This window comes from Onychomys torridus, chromosome 7 (assembly GCF_903995425.1).
Source record: "Onychomys torridus chromosome 7, mOncTor1.1, whole genome shotgun sequence".
NCBI classification, from domain to species: Eukaryota; Metazoa; Chordata; class Mammalia; order Rodentia; family Cricetidae; genus Onychomys; species Onychomys torridus.
The window spans coordinates 91,216,721-91,237,595 of record NC_050449.1 but is presented as its reverse complement, the minus strand read 5'-3'; the positions used below and the strand labels follow the sequence as shown (position 1 = coordinate 91,237,595).

Here is a 20,875-nt window from a genome sequence, read left to right as displayed (position 1 = left end):
CTGTGAGTTCGAGGCTAGCCTGGTCTACCAAGTGAGTTCCAGGAAAGGCGTAAAGCTACACAGAGAGACCCTGTCTTGGAAAAAAAAAAAAAGAACATACCTCTGCTTCCACTGCTAACTGGTAAGCAATTTTCAACTCTCCAAGTTGAAGAGCAAGCTCAAAACGATGTTCAGGATCTGTGGATACTGTAAGTGCTTGCTGCTTGAAGCCCTACACATTTTAAAAAAGAAAAATGTGTGACTTAAGAATATGCACATGGAGTATACACACAACAAATTATTTCTCAAAAGACCGTACTGACAGGAAAACCCCACAGTAGACCAAATGGAATCTAAACTGCAAATACCTTGATATCCATTAGCAGTCAAGAATATACTACCAACAATGCAAAACAGCAGCCATTTTTGGCAAATGAAAACTTTACATTCCCATTTCTTGTGCTTTTATTTCTAAAATGTCTACTCTGCACAATTTTATACTTATATCTTTAAGATCATCCTGTAAGAAGGATGCTACAGGAAAAAAAATACTTCAATTTAAAAGATTTCTGGGAGAGCTAGGTGTGGGTCAGAACTAAAGAATTGATGTTTTCATGTATTTCTGTAAGTCCTAATCAAATACAAAATAAAATTTTATTGACTGCATCAGGGGCAGGGGTCACATGCACAGGTAAATTCAGCTGCTGGCAACCTCAGAAGTGGGTCTTAGAGAACATCTAGTCCAGGATTCATTTTATAGGATTAATGACAGAAATGGGAAGAGGAAGCTGGGCAAAGGCAAAACCATCCAACTTTCTATCATCTGTAGGTCATTTGGCTTCTAGCTGGGGTCCAGGCACCAATGAGCTGTCATCAGCATGCTTTACTCTGGTCTCAGATTCAACCTATCAAGTATCCAAAGGAAGAAAGCCAAAGGTCTCCTCATGCTCTATTAAGCCATCAGGACAGGATTTTACAACAATGATGTAATTACAAATTTAACTTCTGTAAGACAAAACCACTGATGGGCAAGGTTTTAGCTCTGGGAATGTGGCAGTGTCAGAGGGAACAGGGTGGTTTACTTCTCAGCACACCAGAGGAAAACACTTAGTAGAGACAGGTCAGGATAGAAGCCAGACAACTTCCAGAGTTCAATCTGGCTCCATCTTGAGGATGGCTTTATGCTGAGGATGTGCCGCTTCACTTCCCCCACCTACCCACTGATGCAGTGTAAACAATGGGTCTAGATAATCCAAGTTACTGCTTTTCTTCACTAGCACTGACATAAAAGCCCAGAACAAAGGGCCTGTGTCTGGAATTGGTCAGGTAGGAACAGAGCTGAACAGAGGAGGGTGACATGTACTTGCTTTTGTTGTATTTCCAATCTCCACTAAGATACCTTTAGTATCAGCTTGGTGGAGATTGGAAATACAACAAAACTCCTAAGGACATAAACCCCTAAGGCCAGAGGGAGAGGAAATACGACTGAAGTAAAATTAAAATATAATTAACAAATACTAATATTAGTGTATTATTAGAAGTAATAATTGAAAAGATGAAATTAAAATACACATTTTAAAGAGAACTTTTAAACATTTATTTTTACTTGATGTACATGAATATTTGGCCTACATGTATGTAAGCACACTATATGTGTGCCTAGTGCCTGCAGAAGCCAGAAAAGGGCCCTGGATTCCCCTGGTACTGGAGTTACTGACAGCTGTAAGCTGGGAAGTACTTGCTGGGAACCAAACCTAGGTCCTCTGAAAGAACAGCAAATACTCTTAACCACTGAGCCATCTCTCAAGTCATCTCCATCCTAATCAAATTTTAAAGGTTTGAAGCTGGTGGGAGAGTGAAAACACTTGAGAAAAATTCACTAGGTCACAAGTGAGGGTGACAGAACACGACCTGGTTTACACCTCAGAACCCCAAGGTAGCTCAAGCTCATAAGGACCAACACTAAAGATAAAACTTCCTAGACGCAGGTGGACAGAACAGATCCACTACTGTCTCTCTAACCCCTGACGTACAGCTCTGTTCTCTGAAGGTCTCCAGTCTAGGGAATACACAAGCCCTGGAAAAGGAGTACTGAGTATCAAGGGAAAACAATGTTAACAATGGAGAGAAACTACATGAAATGCTAAATGTCCGGCCTCTGAGCTGGCTTCTACTCAGTCTACAGAATGATAGCGAATAGAGTTCCTCTGTCAACTCTAAGCAGCTCGAGAGGAAGCTGCATTAGAATACTACAGTGTCACTTCCGTCAGAGCTGTGTATGGGCTGAGATCCTACCTAGAAGGATTTCAACAAAGTCCCTAGGTTGACTAGGTGAATATCTGGACCTGATGGCTTCCTACTGCACTCCTTCCTGTGATGTCCACACCCAAGAATCCCTACTCACAACATGAAATGCCTAATGCTGAAAAACGAAGCATCAGTGTCTTGCTCTATCCTTAGACACAAAAACAGAATAAATGCCTCTGGAAGGTAGGTTGGGGACAGTAAAGAACAACTGGATTTAAACCTTGCAGAACCTACTTTATATGCTGTGAATATGTAACTGAAGTAGAAAAAGTTACATTAGGCAAAAGGTATATTGATAATGATAAACTTTGTTATGGGCACTTTGTAACATTTTTTTTTTAAAAAGTTAAAACAAGATTCAGTGTTTTTTGTTTTGTAGCCCTGGCTAGCCTGGAACTCAGAGATGTGCCTACTTCTGCCTCCCTACTACTGGAATTAAAGGTGGACACCACCACGCCTAGCTAGAAATAAAAATATCAAGAACTTTAAAAAAGGGAGTATAAAGCAACTGCTAAAATCAGCACCAACAGTGACAGGCACGGAGGGTGCTGAGCTCCCAGTTCAAGTTAAGTGTGTCGCATGCTGCCACAGCACCTCAGCTGGGAAACCTGACTTGAGAGAATCCGTAGTGAGGAATATGAGGCAACATTCTACAATCCATATCAACACTCTGTCAAATGCTAGTTTTAGAAATAAGAGAGAGAAAAAAAAAGGAAGGCAGGCCAAACCTCTCACCTGTTTTTCCAGAAAGTGTGCAACTCTGGTCCTCTGTTCTTTGGGAATGGTGGGAAGGACCTTATCGGCCATGCTGAAATCCCTCCGCATGACAGCAGTCTGGTATTCCAGGACTGAAACCAGCAGCGAGTAGCTAACAATGTTCAATTCCTTATCTCCCAGATAAAGCCTATTGTCTTTAGGGATATAACCCAGAAGGTACATTGTCCTGAAAGAGAAACAGAAATAAAACTGAAGCCCAATTCTACAGTTACAATAACACCATACACACACACACACACACACACACACACACACACACACACACACACACACACACACCTCTCTTGCTCAGTATCTTTACATTTGATGGATGTGGTTCTGATTACCATCAGAAAACCTACTAAAACTAATGTGGGGAAACCATCCCATCACTGTGACAAGTCAACACTACATTTGGTACACAAAGCACTTTGAAATTTAGGCTGCTTAACACAAAAAGCAAAATGATACTCCGTACCTGTCCAAGTGGGCAATGGTGACGATTTCTCCTCCCACGTAATAGTTTAATCTGTTCACAGAACTTGTATAAATGAAGCAATCACCTACCCACAGCCCAGTTTTCACAATTTCCTGAATTTCACCAAGAACCTGTAGAAAAAAACAAACAAAAAACCCAGACTATTGCTATCTTAGTCAACACCAGACACCTGTGAACAACAAGCTGGACATGATGAGAGTGGTAAGCTAACATAAGGAATGCAAAGTAAAACTCATTTCGAGAACATTCTTCCTAGGAATTTTTGTCTTCATTTAAAAACAGAGTTAGATGAATATTTATGTTGTGAAATCTCAGTTGCATATAACTATGATCTAAGAGTATTAGTATAAACTTCAACACAAGAAGCTGGAATGTTAAGTATCTCAGCGTCCTTTAGGACATCTATCCCCACAGTGGATGGTCTGTTTTTCCCATTTCAGAGCGCATTTGAATCACTCTGGCTCAACAGTCTTAGAACCAAACATCTTCAAGTTCACACTAAGGAGTGAAGGAATCAAAGTAAGCCTGCAGACTTCCTAAAAGCACACATGTATTTCAAACGTACTTACTTTCAGCTTCTGTTTGTGTCAGAACTTCAGTCACTCTCTCCAAACCTAATTTACACTAACATGTTAAAATCAGCACAGTCTGTTTTAAGAATATACAATATTAAAAACAAAGCCTAAGCTGAGCTGAGACACTTACCTCAAAGGCATCTTCAATGCCGTCTTCAGTAACTCCCTCATGTGTTTCCTGTGCAGCCAAGACTTTTTCTGACAGGTATTTAAGAATAAAAAATGACTCCTCAGTGGCAATACAGACCAGCTCTCCAGAATCAGACCAGAAAATCTGCAACCCAACAAAGAAAAAACCACAGATGACTGATCTGCCTTTCTGAGTGACCACATCAAACTGTACACACTTAGTTCACTACAGGATCAGTCTTACAGGAAGGGAGTAATTGTGCACTTAGCAGTGTACTTCTCCATACATTTGGGAAGGTGACAGCACAGGGCTGCTGTACTCAGGCCAGCAATGGAAGCCAATAGGAGACTGGTGTGCTGTCATTCAGGAGGGCACTCTGCTCCTTATTCTCTAAAACAGTGACTCCCACGCCTTATTTCTCTCTCTCGCTCTCTCTCTCCAACACATATATACGGAAAAAAAAAAAAACAAAAAAACAATACCACAAGCCCCTCCAGGGGTCATGACCTCATTTTTTTTAAAAGACTCAGGACCACAGGGAGGCAAGATGCTCTCTAACGACAATGTCCCAACAGTGAAAGCTGTCAAACCAGCTGGCATCTAAGGTTGTTACTGGGGAAGGTCTCCTGACCATCATCACATGAAGTATAGAAGGGCTTTTCCACATCAAGAATTCCCTAATTTCTTGTCTTCAACAAGCACATTCACTTTGTTAAGGCCATTTAAAATATGAATGGCATTTGGAATTTGTATAACATTCTATATTCTTTCAAATAGCCAATGTTTATTGTCTGATTCCAATGCAGAACTGATATTCTGAGCACTTCTTAGGTAAATGGCTTGGTGTTCAGCACAATGGGACCAGGAGAGCAGTGTGCAAAGGGTCCTTCTTGACATGAGGGACTCAGACATTTCAAAGATAAACCTCCCAAAAGCCACCACAGAGGAGACACTCACATGCTTGGGCTGAATTTCAATTCTGCGGATGAGTTCTGTATTGTCCCAGTCGTAGAAGGCTAAGCCGTTCACAGACCTGACTCCCAGCAAGAAGCCCCCATAGATACCTTAAAAAGGACACAGATTCTGCTCAATTATTCTGAGCCATTACAAAGATTCTCAAAATGTGTCATAAATAAATAGCACTCACTTTCAGCTCCAAAATCGGGTTTAAATGACTTTTTTTCCTTAAAGTTCTTAAATATCTTTACAACACTGTTGCTTTCTCTTATTGCATACCTGAAGAACAGAGGCAACAGCATATTACACACCAACCAAACGCCATCAACTATTAGCAGTATCTTCAAATACTTGACTTAATATTAATTATTCAGAAATATAAAATGTATCTCCATTTGAAAATTCAGTGACTTGTTTTTTGCCCTAAGAAATAGCGAAAACTTTACAGTTAGACAAATAATGAATGGGTTTCATGCTATGTTTTATGCAAAGTACTAAAGCTTACAAACCATTTTAGAAACTAGAAATGGCACCAATATCCATCAAAAGGTGAATGCTTAAATTGTAATACATCCATTCAAATGGACTACTACTCCACACACAAAAGACCTATTTATTAATACAGATAAAAACATTGATGACCTCAAAAGCCAAATCCAAGAATGCATGCCTATACTGCTCCATTTATATGAAGTGCTAAAGAAGTCTAAAGAAGAAATTCTGACCTACACAGTAACAAAAAGATCAGTGTTTGCCTGGGACTGAGGAGTGAGCTGACTGGGATGGGGATAATCTGACTGAGTTGGTGGCTATGAACTGTATACACTAGAAAGAGTTCATATGACCTCTCCTGCTTTTAATGAGAGCATTTTATGAATAGTCTGAATTCAGACGGAAATAGGTTAAGAATGAGCAATGGGGAACATGCAGAAACCGAGTTCTTGTCCAGGTGACATGGCATAGCCCATCTCCCCCAGCTACTTTATAAAGGGCAGCCCCTTGGGAAGCCATGTCTGTGAGGGCTTCCTAAGGACTTGATGCAGGCCTACTTTGCCTTAAAGCCCAAGCATGGAGTCCTGTCACAGGCTCCATCAGATATAGGTCCTAGATCCCCAGTTGAATGGATTTATTACATTAGCCTGAGTGAGCCAGCTCAGTGGTAATTCAGACAGGGCAAGGGCAGTTTACACTCTCCAAATACCTCAATGAAACAGCTGGAGTGGAACTGTCGTTTAACATGAAAAAGCATCAAGCATATTGACACCAATACCCTATGTGCAGTCAGACATCATGCAACTAAAACTTACTCTGAAGAATCATGGGCCCATGCAAACTCCTGGGCAGACCCAAAACTCTTGTTTCTCAAAGCCATTGCTGTGTAGATGATATACTCCCCATCACCACATACCACAACAAACCTAGAAATGACAGAAGTCAGGGATGATGACATATAGATGTCAGCAAACAGTAACCTACATTTATGATAAAATAATTCAGTAACAAATGCTATTTTAGTCAATTATAATTTAATATGTTAGAGCTACACATTTCTTTGAATATGCTATGAATAATATTCTAAGCAACAAGTAAAATTAACAATATAGGGTCACTGACAAAAACATTGTCGCAATGGCCTTCTCTGATGAATCCCAGAGCCTGGGGGCAGAATGGCAAGCACAGCTGAAGATGCAAAGCACTCCAATTATTCACTAGTGCTTGCTGAGCACCAAAATGCCTACCACTGGACTCAAGGCAGTCACACCACAAGAAGGCACTACTTTACAGCAAGTTTACCTGCGCACTGATGTGCATCGTGTAGATGAACAAAAGATCTTATTCAACTGCTAAATTTATTAAAATAAACAGGACCATTAACATTTAAAAACAAAAATAGAACATTACATACCCAAACATGTTTCCCCAATAGACAAAATACCTCTCTTCAAATTTCATTTAGAAAATAATAATGTCTGTTATTGGAGGACAGTCAAAAGTAAAATGAAAACCTTACAGCAAAAAAAGTTTGAAGATATTTAAAAAAGTAAATAATATATATGCCTATATGCCTTAACTTTCATAAGATAATTAAAAATGTAGTCGTCAGTGATTAAATCTTGATGCCATACTTTGTCATTTATGATAATGAAGACAGCTTAAGACATACTGTAAAATGACTTTAAAGCTCTAGGGCACTGGTCCTCAACTTCCTAACACTGCAACCCTTTCTTTAATACAGTTCCTCATGGTGTGCTGACACCCAACCATAAAATTATTTTGTTGCTACTTCATAACTAATTTTGCTACTGTTATGAATTGTAATGTAAATATCTGATATGTGACCCTCCCCCGAAAGTGGTCAAGACCCACAGGTTGATAACCACAGCTCTAGGTTTGAGTTTAAACTTACTGTTGTAGAAACTTCTCTCACACAGTAGTTATTATTTTATAAATCTTAAGGGAAAACAGAACTGACAATTCAAATTGTGAACAAGAAATAGAAGTTTTCTAATCCCAAACTTTCTCAGAAGACACACTGGAGCTAGCCTTCCATAAGAGCAGTGAGTAGGCAGTACTTAGTACCTACTCTTAAGACAGGACCCGGTCCTTGACCCCCCCCCCCAAGAACACAAATCCAGTGCATCTCAGCTACAAGGAAACAATACTGTGTCAATTGTGCCACTTTGTATGTCAACTCCATCAACTGACCCGACTGCCTGCAGCTGTGGAACTGTGGACCAGGGCACAGATTAAGGCATGCTCTGCATATGCAAAGTTGCTTTACCCCACACAAGCTCTGAGCGACAGCTCACCTCCCATTAGGATTGTGCTGAATAGTTTGTGGATATATTTCACAGCTGCCCATATCCTTTACTGCCAGTGGCAATCTTTCTCCATCTTTAATTTCAGCATCGCCCATTGCTTTTAGGTTGGCCTGCTGAACTTCTGAATGCTTGGCCCAGATTATCTTTCCATTGGCATCCATGGACATGGCAGGTTCCTCCCGACCAAGCTGGAACAATGACAAATAGCGCTTAGTGACTAAAAGGACACCAAAATCACAGAGCAGACGTTCTTCTCTCATGGAGTCTTATTTCCTTTCTTCCACATAAACTGTCATTGCCTAATCTCTTCTAGTTAACAATAAAAATGCTAATTTCACAAAACTGGTGACTTGGAAGATGGCTGTACAAAAACCCAAGAACGGCTTTGCCTACGTCCACACATCAAAAGAAAGGATAATTACCTTAACAATGATGCTCCCTTCATCATAGCCCAGAGCGACATTGTTGGACCCTCTCAGACTGGCCACACACCACACCCTCTCCATTCCATAATTCAGTGTACTCTCAAGCCGGTAGGTGCTAGAATGCCAGATTCTCACCGTTCCTAAAAAGCAATGTGTACATTCCCTTTGGATATGAACATCCAAGATAAACTATTTGTGGTGAGAGAGCTGCATGGAAGTCTTTCTATTTCAACAGAAATAGTTTCTAGCAATTTTATGACATTTAGATCTATATTCTTTAGCTGACTTTACAAAGCAACATAAATATGAAATAGCAAAAAATTTGCAAGTAGGAAACTAGAAATAAGCAATTAAATTTAAGTGTAAAATCATAACAGGGTTTCCTGGGTAGAGTGCTTACCATGTATCACGTTTGCTGTGTGTGATTTCCTCTTTCCTCTTGCTATAATCCTATGAATAGACTAGCATGTTCTCATCTCTTAATCTACCCAAACCATTCATTTGCAAAGTGGCAAGGCCTAAATTCGAACCCAGGTCTGTCAGACTCCAAAGCACAGGCTTTTTCAGTTCTTCTGTACATTAGAGTATCTAATGTACTTTTATTTAAATAACAGAGTAAAAGACACTAGCATGGTGATGATGATAAAGCCATTTTATTCTTCTATATTGTAAGTCTAGAATCCTAATAAAGATATGGAAGCTGCTAGAAACAGACCACTGAATGGAGGGCACCACTTGGTTTAAATATGCAGGGAGTCATGTCAAGCACACAAGTGACACTGACTCTAACTTACCATCTTCTGACCCTGTGATGATGATGGGTAGCTCAGGATGGAAGCTTGCACATGACACATTCTGGGCATGCCCCTCCAGGGTTTGGACACAAGTTTTATTCTGAAATCAAGACACAGAAGCAGATTCAGTAGTGAAAGCAAATAACGCATCCTTAATTTTCTCAGTGTACTTTCTTTCTGCCTGATAGGAATTATGGCAAACTCAACAGATCTAATACAGACACTTTAAAAACATTACTCTTTTGTTGAATACAAGACTGTTTTCTTCAATTATGTCATAGATAAAAGTAAATGTAATTATTACACTTAAAAAAATCCCAAGAGATGGAGGTTTCATCTGAGTATTATTTTCCTGATAATTACATTATTTTTATCTATGACATAGTCAATTTCTTCATTGCACAGACTTCACCTGTGGCCTAAGGAGACCATACTGCTTTAGCCTTTAAATCTTTTCTAGATTAAACACAAATCTGAAAAAGTTTCAAAGTAAAATTGTTTTTTGAGGCCTACTTTATTAACTACTTGCTTGTAGAAACTTTTTCCCAGGTAGTTTTGCTATGTAGTCCATGATGGCCTGGCATCAACCTACCTGCCTCAGCCTCTCAAATACTGGAATTCTAGATGTGTACCACTATATTCTGCTGTTGGGAAACTATTTATGAAGTTAGAAGTAGCGGGGAAGGGTGCAGCAAGAAAACCTTCGAGACACAAAGCATGGCAATACGGATGCATGACTAGGTTTATGACTGTTCCATGTGGTGAAATGTGTATCATGGCTACATCACAGCATTCTCTGTTGCGCTTGTCTTCATTCAGGTACAGAAGTCTGGGGATGAGGACACTTAGATATGTGTGGTTTAATATAACAATGTAAAAGCCTTTTTAAACAAACAATAAGCATGCTGACATTTCACTTTTAAAATCTTAAAATGCATTTGTATTTGTTTTTAATATAGGGGAGATTCTAGGACCACATTTTAGGTGCAAATACTGGGGCCTTAACTTACAATTCTCTGAAGAATTCTTCCATCCAAACCTCTGAGGTGCTATAGGAAGCAGTAAAGAGCATGCCCAGCATATAGCAAGGAAGGGTATAGGAACTGTACCTGATAATCCCATATTTTCACGAGCCGGTCATCTGCACCTGAAATGAGGTACGGCTTGTCGCCACCACTGTAGTAATCAATGCAATTCACGCCTTTTTCGTGTCCCTCCAGAGTGAAGTTTGGTGATGAAGAGCCTAGCTGCCACACCTTCAGAGAACAGCAACACTGCCAGTCAGCACTTTCAGAGGTGGTTCCACCCGCTCCTCACACAAGATACCAAACATCACAGCCCAAGGCAGAGAGTGTTCAAGGGTGTCCTGCTGTTGTTCTCATGTTCATTTCCAAGGAGCAGAATCACAGCTCTCTGCAGATGCCAATTCCCAGGCTTCTCCACACAAATTATGGCTCAGCTGGTATCCAGTTAGTTTTTTATCAACCTGACATAAGCTAGTTATTTGGGAAGAGGGGCTTCAATTGAGAAAATGCCTCCATCAGAATGGCCTTTTCTTGGTTAATGATTGATGTTGGAGGACCCAGCACACTAAGGGTGGCGCCATCCCTAGGCAGGTGAGCCTAGATGGCATAAGAAAGCAGGCTGAGCAAGTCATTAAGAGCAAGCCAATAAATGGTGTTCCTCCACAGTTCTGCTTCCATTATGCCTCCAGGTTCCTGCCTTGAGTTCCTGCTCTGACCTCCCTGTATGACAGACTAAATGTAATAAGGTGCTTTTGGTCAGCGTTTTAGCACAGCCACAGAAAGCAAACTAAGAAAACTGGTAACCAGGTGGAGTGTGAGAATCAGTGTATTCACATGCTGAGAACCTCTAAGGTAAGTAAGGATTTGATGGCGATTTAGTGGATTAGTAGCATGTACTAAAATGAAAGAAAACTTGTCAGGTAGAGAGGCACAGGTCTGTGTTCCCAGCATCTGGGAAGTTGAGAAAATTGAGAATGTGAGGTCAGTGTGGGCCATACAGTAAATTCTGGGCCACCTTAGCATACACTGGAGAACCCTGACTCAAAAGTAAATAGATAAACCTAATTTAGTCAAGAAGTTAGAACCGATCTCAGTTTTCCACCTATGTCAAAAGCAAGGGCAATTCAACAAAAGGTAACAAGGTCAGGTAAAAACCTGAAGATCTTCACACACATAATAGCTTAGATGAGTTAAAGTAATAAAAATATTATACATATGTAAGTAAATGTATAAACAAAAATAATGCGATTTGAATTTTATTTTAAGTCAATGGACAGAGAAAGTATGAAGAGAAACCTAACCACACTCACTGCTGTATGTACTCAGCGTCCAGTACAGCCAAGGTACTGTATGCTCTCTCAGAATGTCCTCTTGGGGTTGTGCAAGGGGAGACACAGCTCCTGCCCCAAACATCCAGTTTGTCATGGGGTAAAGGATTCCAAATTACATGAATTATCATTCAATGTAAGACTGTTAACAGAAGCAAAAGCTAAGAAGGAAGTGACACACACTCTAGAGCCATCCATTAGGTGCTTGACTTGAGTTTCTCAGAATGACTATCTGTGCTAACCCTTAGAGAGCCACGAAGACGTCCAGAGAAAAATCCATCTAAATGGGAGAATGAAAAGACCTGCAGTCAGAGGAAGAGCGGATGAAGCCAATGTTCTGTGAACACTCATGGCATTTCTAGAGGACACCGATTAGGTCTGTAACACAGCCCAGGCTAGCCCCGACAATCCTGTATCACTCTTAGGTATCTGTGGTTTACTCTGAGAGTGAACGGACAAGACAGACTCTATAGGAAAGGCAGCCCGAGAAAGGGGAAAACAGAATTTAAATGTGAAACAGACAAATGATTAGAAGAAGCAACAACGACTAAGGACACAAAACACAGTGACCAAGAAAATCATGCTTCTTATTTTAAGATCCTAGAGAGAAAACTCATTTACACCATGTCACTTCCACATGGCAAATATTCCTTCTGTAAGAGCACAGGAGTAGTTTTCTGGCCAGTCACAGTGAAGCACAGGCAGAGTGGACACCTACCTTGATGGTCCTGTCCAGAGATGCACTGGCAAACTGATTGTTATCTTTGGGGTTTATCACAATCTGCATAACGTAATGCGTGTGTCCTTCAAACACTTGTGAACAAGACCACTTTTTATCCCAGTCCCAGAGCTTAATAAGCATGTCATCTACACCAAAAGAAAGTCAAGTCAGTTGCAGTTTGTTTTTCATTTCTGTAGTAAGAAGACTTGGTGTCTTTAAAAGCAACAAATGTAGCAGAGTTTACACATCCCATTATCTAAGCCATAGAACCAATACTGGAAAAGACCTCCAAATCCCCATTTACCAACTCAGAGTAAACCTAACTACAGAATAGTGGGGACAAAATGTATGTAATCAACTATTAAAACACAAAAACCACGAGGAAAGAAAAATCTTTTAAGTTAGTTTAAGAAGAACTGTGATCACCATCTAAGTCTGACTGAACAGCACTGACTGTTGAAAGAGGCGGCATCTGCCTGATGAGATAAGACTGCTTTTACACAAGTTCTCACTTGTCAATTTAAAAACGTCAAAAACTACTACCAACTCACGGCTACCCAGGGTAGTGGTCCTCCCACAGGGCCACTGCTTTCCACTAATACCAGGGAGCAGCTAATCTGAATATACAGATAAGCCAACCAGTGTTGATGGCAATCTGCCAACAGCTCGCTCATCGGCATACTAACGAGCTTTCTGTTCCCCAGATATTGAAGCATCTAGACCTTGGCATTTTCCCTGACAGGAATTGGAGCAATTGCAATATAATCCTAAATACAGTTATTTCATTAAAATACACAGGTGGGCCACTTCAACAGCACAGTAATGGATTCCAATCGTTAAAAAGACACTTGGAGTAAGAGCTCCACTTGAAACAGCGGTTAAAGTCTAACATGTCTCACAGAAAGAAAATCATTACTCAGAGAGCACATGACTGAAACAGGTTGTGTCTTACCACTGCTTGTGAGAATGAATGGCTGGGTGGGATGAACAGCAATACAGCGAATGTAATCTGAGTGGGCTTCAAACATATGCACTCTCTCCAGGGTGTTATAATTGAACACTCTAATCTGCATATCATCCTAGGAATGGAGGTTTTAAAATGTCACTATTATAAGGTAAACTGCATAAAAAACAAAACAGTATTACAAGCTCAAGGCACAATATCCATCCTTCACACACTACTTTTAATTAACTAAACAAATCAGGCATTACAGTTCTGCATCTGGTATTCATAACTTCTGACCAATCAGAGGGCAGGGTCTGATACTCAGGATTACTTACTGCGCCTGTCACTACCCAGTTCTTCCTTGCAACAAACTTTGCAGCTCGAACAGGAAGGTCACATACTTCAAACGTCTTCACCAGTGTCTTGAAATTTTAACAAGAATAAACATGTTGAGTTATGAGGAAATAACTGGTCTTACTCTGCTGTACTTAAAACATCAGACTAGAAAGCATTTCTAGTTTAAAATGTTGTTAAGCGAATATATGACAGCCCAACATTAAAATGGGGAGGAAAAGGAAAGGACTAATCACCCTTTCCTTAGTAGATTTGAAAATTAAAAATGTAAAAGAGAAAGCAGATGGTCACAGAACGGCATTCTAGACCCACTGTCTCCCTAGGCAGTCCTGTCGAGTGCTCCCTTTGGCTCTTCTGGAAAAACCTACCTAGGGAGACTTTTATTCCCTTTATGTTCCCCTGCTCAGGGAACCCATGATCACTTCCCACCTTCCCCACTGTGCTCTCCAAGGGCAGGAGTCACCATCACTGCACACCCCACCAACAATTGCGGAATTCAGCCGCTGTGCAGTCCACTCCACTGTCCGTACAGTGAATTATCTCTTAGCTTAAGTTTCCTTTAAAAACAGAGCCATCAGGGGACAGGAGAGATGGCTCAGGGGTTAAGAGCACTGGATGCTCTTCCGGAGGACCAGGTTCAGTTCCCAGCAACTACATGGCAGTTCACAACTGTCTGTAATTCCAGTTCCAGGGGTCCTGACACTCTTACACAGACATATGTGCAAGCAAAGCACCAATGCACATAAAAATAAATGTCTTAAAAACAACTGAGCCATAGATGAGGTGCAGTGGTGCACACCTTTAATCTTAGCATCTAGGAGGCAGAGGCAGGCAGATCTCTATGAGTTTGTTTTGAGGCATTACAGCCAGGGCTATGTAATTATACTGTCTCAAAATAAAAATAAAATAAAATAAAATAAAAAAATAAAAATTTTCTGAGCCCATAAAAATGACTCAAACAAGATATAATTGTTTTTTCACATCTTAGCAACATATTACTAGAAAAAATGGCCATGGGTTTTTTTTGTAGTTGTTGTTCGTTTGTTTCAGTAAGCATGAAAACTAAGGGTTTAGATGTCCCTTGGATGCTCAGAGAGGATCATCTACATGAGTGGAAATTCAGGAGACCTCCTAGAAAAATCAGAGATGAACAGATTTCTTTGTTTTCCCATTTTAAATGCCTTCTCTTTTAAATTCTGAAAATTAAGCGCTCATTTTTTGTTGTTGTTGTTGTTTCTAAGTTTTTTGAGACAGGATTTCTCTGAATAGTCCTGGCTGTCCTGGAACTCGCTCTGTAGACCAGGCTGACCTTGAACTCACAAAGATCCGCCTGCCTCTGCCTCCCAAATGCTATGACTATAGGTATGTGCTGCCATGACCCAACAAAGCTATCGTTTTTAATGCCTCTTTTTGTATCAAGAAAGCAATATTGAAATGTTTCAGGAACGTAGCACATTTTACTGGCTCATTAACCAAGATAACACTGAAAAACCCATAGAGTCTAGTTCACAAGAAGTGCTAAGGCCACCTGGCTTCCCAGGACAGAACTCAAAGATTCTTAAGACAAAGCCTGAATGAGTGCCACACAGATACACAGAGCTACTGGGTGACTATGACATCAACAAAGCAGGCTGAATGTGCAGTCTGCAAGATGGCAGAAAAATGTACAAAATCTTTAGAATCATTAACAAATCCAAGGATGTGTGGAGAAGTGAGAGGCCAGCTGCAGCACCGTCATGACCGAGTAACACATGAGGTGCTGTGGTGGCACAAATGGCAAGAAAAGTCAACTCACACTCCGGGAGCTAAACAATCTGAAGAGCAGACAAGGCTGCATCTCAAGCCATGAAGTGCCACATGCAAGTTAGGAAAGCCACAGCTCACATGGAGATGGTTCTTTGTGAGTCATTTGATTCCTTGTGCTTACAGTTCTGTCATGCCAAGGTCACAACAACTATCATCCATTCAGAGTAATAAATCAAGGTTCAGTGTGGTTAAGAGCTATGTGTAAAATAGCAGGAGGTGGGCATCAAATAACAAAACATTGCTGTTGTTTTAAAACACTGTACCTACCACCTCAAAAAGGGCACAACACTTCCTTATTTGAAATGTAAGAACATCTGGATTCTAAAAATGCTGCTGCCACTCTCAATACAAGGGAATGGCAACTACTGCCTTGCCATTGGTGACTGGCAGAGCAAGTAGAACAAAAGCTGGTGTAGCACTGCCTACACTGATGCCGCTGTATTTAAAAACCACATATAACAGAAGAGCTTCTTCCACAAGCCACCCCACACAAACCCAGCTCCTGATCACACCTGAGAAGCAACGCACATACAGCTGTTGGACTATGGTGCTTCTTTCATTACTAGTGGCATTTTATTGCTAATAAAGGCCTTTCAAAAATCTTACCTGAGTTTCATGATTCCAAACACACACACTGCCATTGTAAAGACTAGCCAACATCCATGGCTCTGTAGGATGCAAATCCACACTCTTAACTCGATCAGATCTAGCAGTTAGCTTTCTCTTGATGTCAAGTCGAAGAGGCTAAGGGGAAAAGAAAATTCAGTAATTAGATGGTTAAGCCAAATAAAATGTCCTTGAAACAGTGTATCAAGAGGCTTATGAAACAATTTTGTTTTCACTTTCCTAAATTATGAATAGAGTTAAGTCTAACACACCCATGTTAATCACACTTACAAAAATGGGATATTTTTAAGTTTGTATTTATAGCAGTGGTTTTCAAATTTTACTTATCCAGACCCCTTTCTTTACACATTTAAAATTTATGAGGACTTCAAGTGATAATGTTGTATATTTTTGTAAAAATTTTCAATGTGACTTTCTAGAAAACTGTTTTTGTATCTGCTTTTGTCTCTAGTATGTTGTGGTATACCATTTCACTTGATATGTAACAAAAGCAACCACCATCTGGCCTCAAACATATATAGTTAGGAAGCAGAATATGTAAAATATGTAAGACATTTTTAGAGAATGGGATGTTCTGCTTTGATACTGCTTGAGAAGCAGGGGTTCTTAAAAACCACTTGTATTGTGGGATCTGAAGCCACAGGAGTAACTGTTTACACTCAGCTAAATTTAAATCCACTGGTTTATTTTACACTTTGAATAGATTTCAATTACTGCCAGGCTTTTTATAATAATACATAGGTTATTGGGGAAATGATGGTTCATTGAGTCACACAGATCCATAAATATGGCACATTTCATTACACTGAATCAAAAGTCACATTTATTAATACCACTATCCACTTCAACAGATAGGCCTTTGAATATGAGAAATACATGAATTCAAACATGGTATCATCAGTAACAAACATGGTCGGGGACCAGCAACCTTCTTTCAGTTATCAGGCCATGTCTACTAAAATATGGCTACAAAGGCAGCACCATTCCAAGTAAAGCTTGCAACCTGAACTTTTATCTGTGTTAAAGACCCTTTCGCATCAGACACATGTAACTTTACGAGTATTTTACACATCCTCATTTTGTCATACAAATACAGGTTTAGAAGAGGCCTACTCAAGTGTTGAGGTTGACAGCATTAATGATATTTACTGTTTCATCAAGGGCATTCTGACATAAAATCTGGCTTTAAAAGCAACTATTTGACAATCAAGAATATATTATCAAGTTGGGGGTGGTGGTGCACTCCTGTACTCTCAGCATTCTAGGCCCTGGAAAAGAGGACTGTGAGTTCAAGGTAAGTCTGGGCTAGAAGTTAAACTCTTGTCTCAAAAAGGGTATATCATCAGCATGTTCTGGTATTACCGCACCAGCATGGTTACCTTTCGTTAGTGCAAATATAAACCTAGTGAAAGGCCAATAGCATCTTACTACCAGGGACACTTCTGATCTGTGACTTCTAAAACAGTGAGAGCCATCTAAGGAACCACAGGATACTTTTAGAACACCTAGTTTATAGACAGGTAAATCAATTTAAACTAAACTAAATTTAAAAATCAACTAAATCACAATTTCATGACCATGCTATTAGTGTTGTGTTAGAAAATATTTTGAAGATGTGTCATTGTGAAGCTATACCAATCCTAAACCATATTAAATGAGCTCTTTGGAAATGATCAGATGTGGGGGTGGCAGAGATATTTAAACTGTAGACAAGTAGTAATGTCTGATCAATAGAGGTTTACTCATGTTCATGAAGGCCTTTTGAATTTACAGAAACATACTGAAACATTAGAAGCATTTTAAACAAAACCAAGCCATAAAATACCAATAGATTAAAACTGCCCTTTCCAGTTAGCCTCCTTATCTGGACCCCGGGACAGAAAATGACTTGAAGATAGTTTTCTGTTTCTCCCAGGGATGCCATCACATAGAAAAGTAATCCATTAGACAATGATGCCCCGAAGCAGCAGGTTCCACTCTCTCCTATAGGCTAATTTAAAATTCATTTCCCTTTCAACAAGCCTAAAGAACAACCTGAAAGCCTTCTTGGCAGGATGAGTTACTGTGCTCAATTCTCTGAGCTGTTCCATAACAATCATGATTGGGACAGAAATTTAGGGTTACTTTTCAACACATGAGGATCCAACAGAGTAGTACCCTGAAACAAACACCTAAGAAGGCCTGTATTCTCCTCTTTTTGGATCACTGTCAAATGTAAGTCACTGTCTACTCTTCTTCAATGTATGCCAGACCCATGGTCTAACTCTTCAGTTCCCTTGGGAACACTTCCACTGCCATGTGTTCCTATCCACCTCAAATGTCCTCAAGCCACTATCTTTAAACCACATGCTAATTCCAGAAGGCAGAATCTTTTCAGTGTCTTCTGAAGTTCTGTCCCAGTCACTACTGTCACAAATTTTAACTTCTTCCTCTCATCTTAGAGTCAACAAAGTATATTTACACCAGGAGCCATAGTGCAATCTTTCACATAAGCCACCAAGCACATACTTACAAATACATACATTAGTAACTCTTTAAAATTGATCAAAGTGGTCAAGGATCTTTGAACAATCCGTATAGCTGCACATACTCCAAAGTGCAGACACTACTTTAAAAATGTCCGTTACTGCAGACAAGAGCTCCTGTAGTCATACTTACTATCCCAGTCACATTTTTAAAAGATACTGTAGCAGGTCCTAGATGGTTGAAATATTCACAATGCATCCTCAACTCCAGACTTAGTTTAACTGCCACTGCCATGCCAATACATCCTTTCTGATTAGCATAGCCAGGATTCTTCCCCAGTCACAGTACATTTGTGCACACAGCTCTTTTTGCTTATTGAGTGCATATTTCTTAAGGTCAGGATCATTACTTATAGAGGCCCTTCTCTTCACACTTTATTTATTCAGAAATGGGGGGAGGAACGGGTAGCATAACTGAGGTCTATAGTCTTGCTACATTCAAACCTCAGCTGCACCACTCAATTAGACATGCAATAATAAGTTTACTTAACCTTCCAGGTTTGACTTGTATAAACAGGGATAATAATAATATCTACCTCTTGGTATTTTGAGATGTAAATTCAGAGTTCAGTTAGAGCAGTGCAGGGCTTACAGTAACCATCTCATAAACATTACTCATTATTATCTACAGGCTGCTGTGACAATCAGCTGGCAAATGTTTAGCAAAATATAGGACAGTAAATTCTCCTATGGTGAGTAGGCAAATGTATATATATGTTTTGTGCTTTCTATGAGACTTAAAATATAGTCATCCTTTTGTGTCTGTAGATGGTTCTAGTACCCTCCACCAAACCAAAACCCACAGTTGCTCAATTCAAGTTATATAAAATGGTGTGGTATTTGCTTATAATACACCCATTACTCCCTGTCATCTCTAGATTAGAACACCAATACAAGATCAAAGAGTTGTTATACAATACTAGTTAAGGAAAAAAAATCACAAGAAAAATGTCAATACACGTTCACACAGTATTTTTCCCCAAATGTTCCTTCCACCCAAAGCTGGTTCAATCTATGGGTGTGGAGTTCACACACATCAAGGGATGAAAGCAATATATCACTATTAAAAAATGTCTCAAAATGAAATTAGGCAGATCCAAGGGCCTTTTCCAAAAATGTTCTCTATGAGCACAGAAGGCCCCACCAACACCAGCTGTTTAATATAAAGTGGTGTGATTACCACACAAGGTCTGTTGAGGTGGCTCTCAACTTTGGGGATCCGATAAAGTGTACAAATGAGGATGGTGAGGGAGGAACTGGAAACAGTAAATTTTATGCCCAACTATTTCTTCTAAAGCTTTTTCTTGGAGTGGCCATGCCCTTCATCAGCCAATCCTTGTTCTGATTTCAACTTTTCCATAATCTGCTTTGTGCAAACTTAAGTCTTAAAGTGTTTTTTAAAAGGTCAGGTAAGAGACTTGGAATTATTTCCCCTACAGTCTTCAACAATCAAAATATTTGATCATGTGATCATAACAAATAAAACAGGCAAGAAAATGTTTAAGAATACAAATACTGATTTTTCTTACTTTTTTTCCAGAAAAGATATCCTCATACTTTTTTCATTGTAACGATGCTGTGCAAAGGCATTTTGGGTCACGTTTGAGCGTGACCGTGATGATAAATGGAAAAGTGCAGAAAATCACATCAGCTAGTTTCATAAACAATTCCCCAGTCTGTCTTTGCCCCTAGAAAACGACGAACTGGGCCGCCAAAGCATTTGAAATGACACCTTTGATTCCATACACATTTGCCTTATTCCCCCTTTGTTTAAGTTTGCAATTAGGGGTCTGCACACTACCAAACACTGCGTGCAACCTGGATGCCGGATTAGCGGACACCAGCTTAATGAGAGAACGACGTGATTTTTGTCAAAGTTGCCTTTGGTGTCCGTTTTCTGCCTCTGGCATTTACTTGCTACTGGACCCCTTGCAGACGGCCGGTGCACGGTCAGGCTCCTTGACGGCTGGCAGAGTCAGCAGCCGCTCACTCGCAGGCACCCAAACCACCCCAGCCTCCAGGCACGGCCTTCTGCCTAGCGGGGCTCCAACCGGACAGGAGGACCCCTCCAGGCCGCAGCAGGAGCGCAGACCGCGTCTCACCATGGTCCCCAGCCCGGGAGCCCCGGGAACCCTCCGCAGCCGGTAAGCTTCGCTCTCGGTCCCGGGGGACCCGACCTACCATGGCTCCGACTGTCCGAGCCCGAGCCTCTCACAGGCTCCCGGCGACACTAATCCCGAGGAACCCACCGACCCGCGGACCGGCCGACCCACTGACGTGGAACTTCCGGGAAGCGGTT

At 40.4% G+C, this 20,875-nt stretch overlaps 1 protein-coding gene across 1 annotated transcript in view; it reads right to left on the bottom strand.

Annotated features, from left to right (window-relative positions):
• Copb2 (COPI coat complex subunit beta 2) overlaps positions 1-20,875 on the bottom strand; it is a 24,868-nt gene extending 3,993 nt beyond the window's left edge. The window contains exons 1-16 of the mRNA XM_036194126.1: positions 20,758-20,875; positions 16,031-16,168; positions 13,600-13,686; positions 13,271-13,397; positions 12,316-12,464; positions 10,354-10,500; positions 9,245-9,344; positions 8,448-8,590; positions 8,014-8,213; positions 6,511-6,621; positions 5,394-5,482; positions 5,204-5,310; positions 4,247-4,390; positions 3,521-3,651; positions 3,022-3,229; positions 101-211 (exon numbers count right to left, since the gene is read on the bottom strand). Of these exons, the coding sequence (XP_036050019.1) occupies positions 101-211; positions 3,022-3,229; positions 3,521-3,651; positions 4,247-4,390; positions 5,204-5,310; positions 5,394-5,482; positions 6,511-6,621; positions 8,014-8,213; positions 8,448-8,590; positions 9,245-9,344; positions 10,354-10,500; positions 12,316-12,464; positions 13,271-13,397; positions 13,600-13,686; positions 16,031-16,168; positions 20,758-20,760 (1,995 nt within the window). The 5' untranslated portion in view covers positions 20,761-20,875. The remainder of the gene's footprint in view (positions 1-100; positions 212-3,021; positions 3,230-3,520; positions 3,652-4,246; positions 4,391-5,203; positions 5,311-5,393; positions 5,483-6,510; positions 6,622-8,013; positions 8,214-8,447; positions 8,591-9,244; positions 9,345-10,353; positions 10,501-12,315; positions 12,465-13,270; positions 13,398-13,599; positions 13,687-16,030; positions 16,169-20,757) is intronic.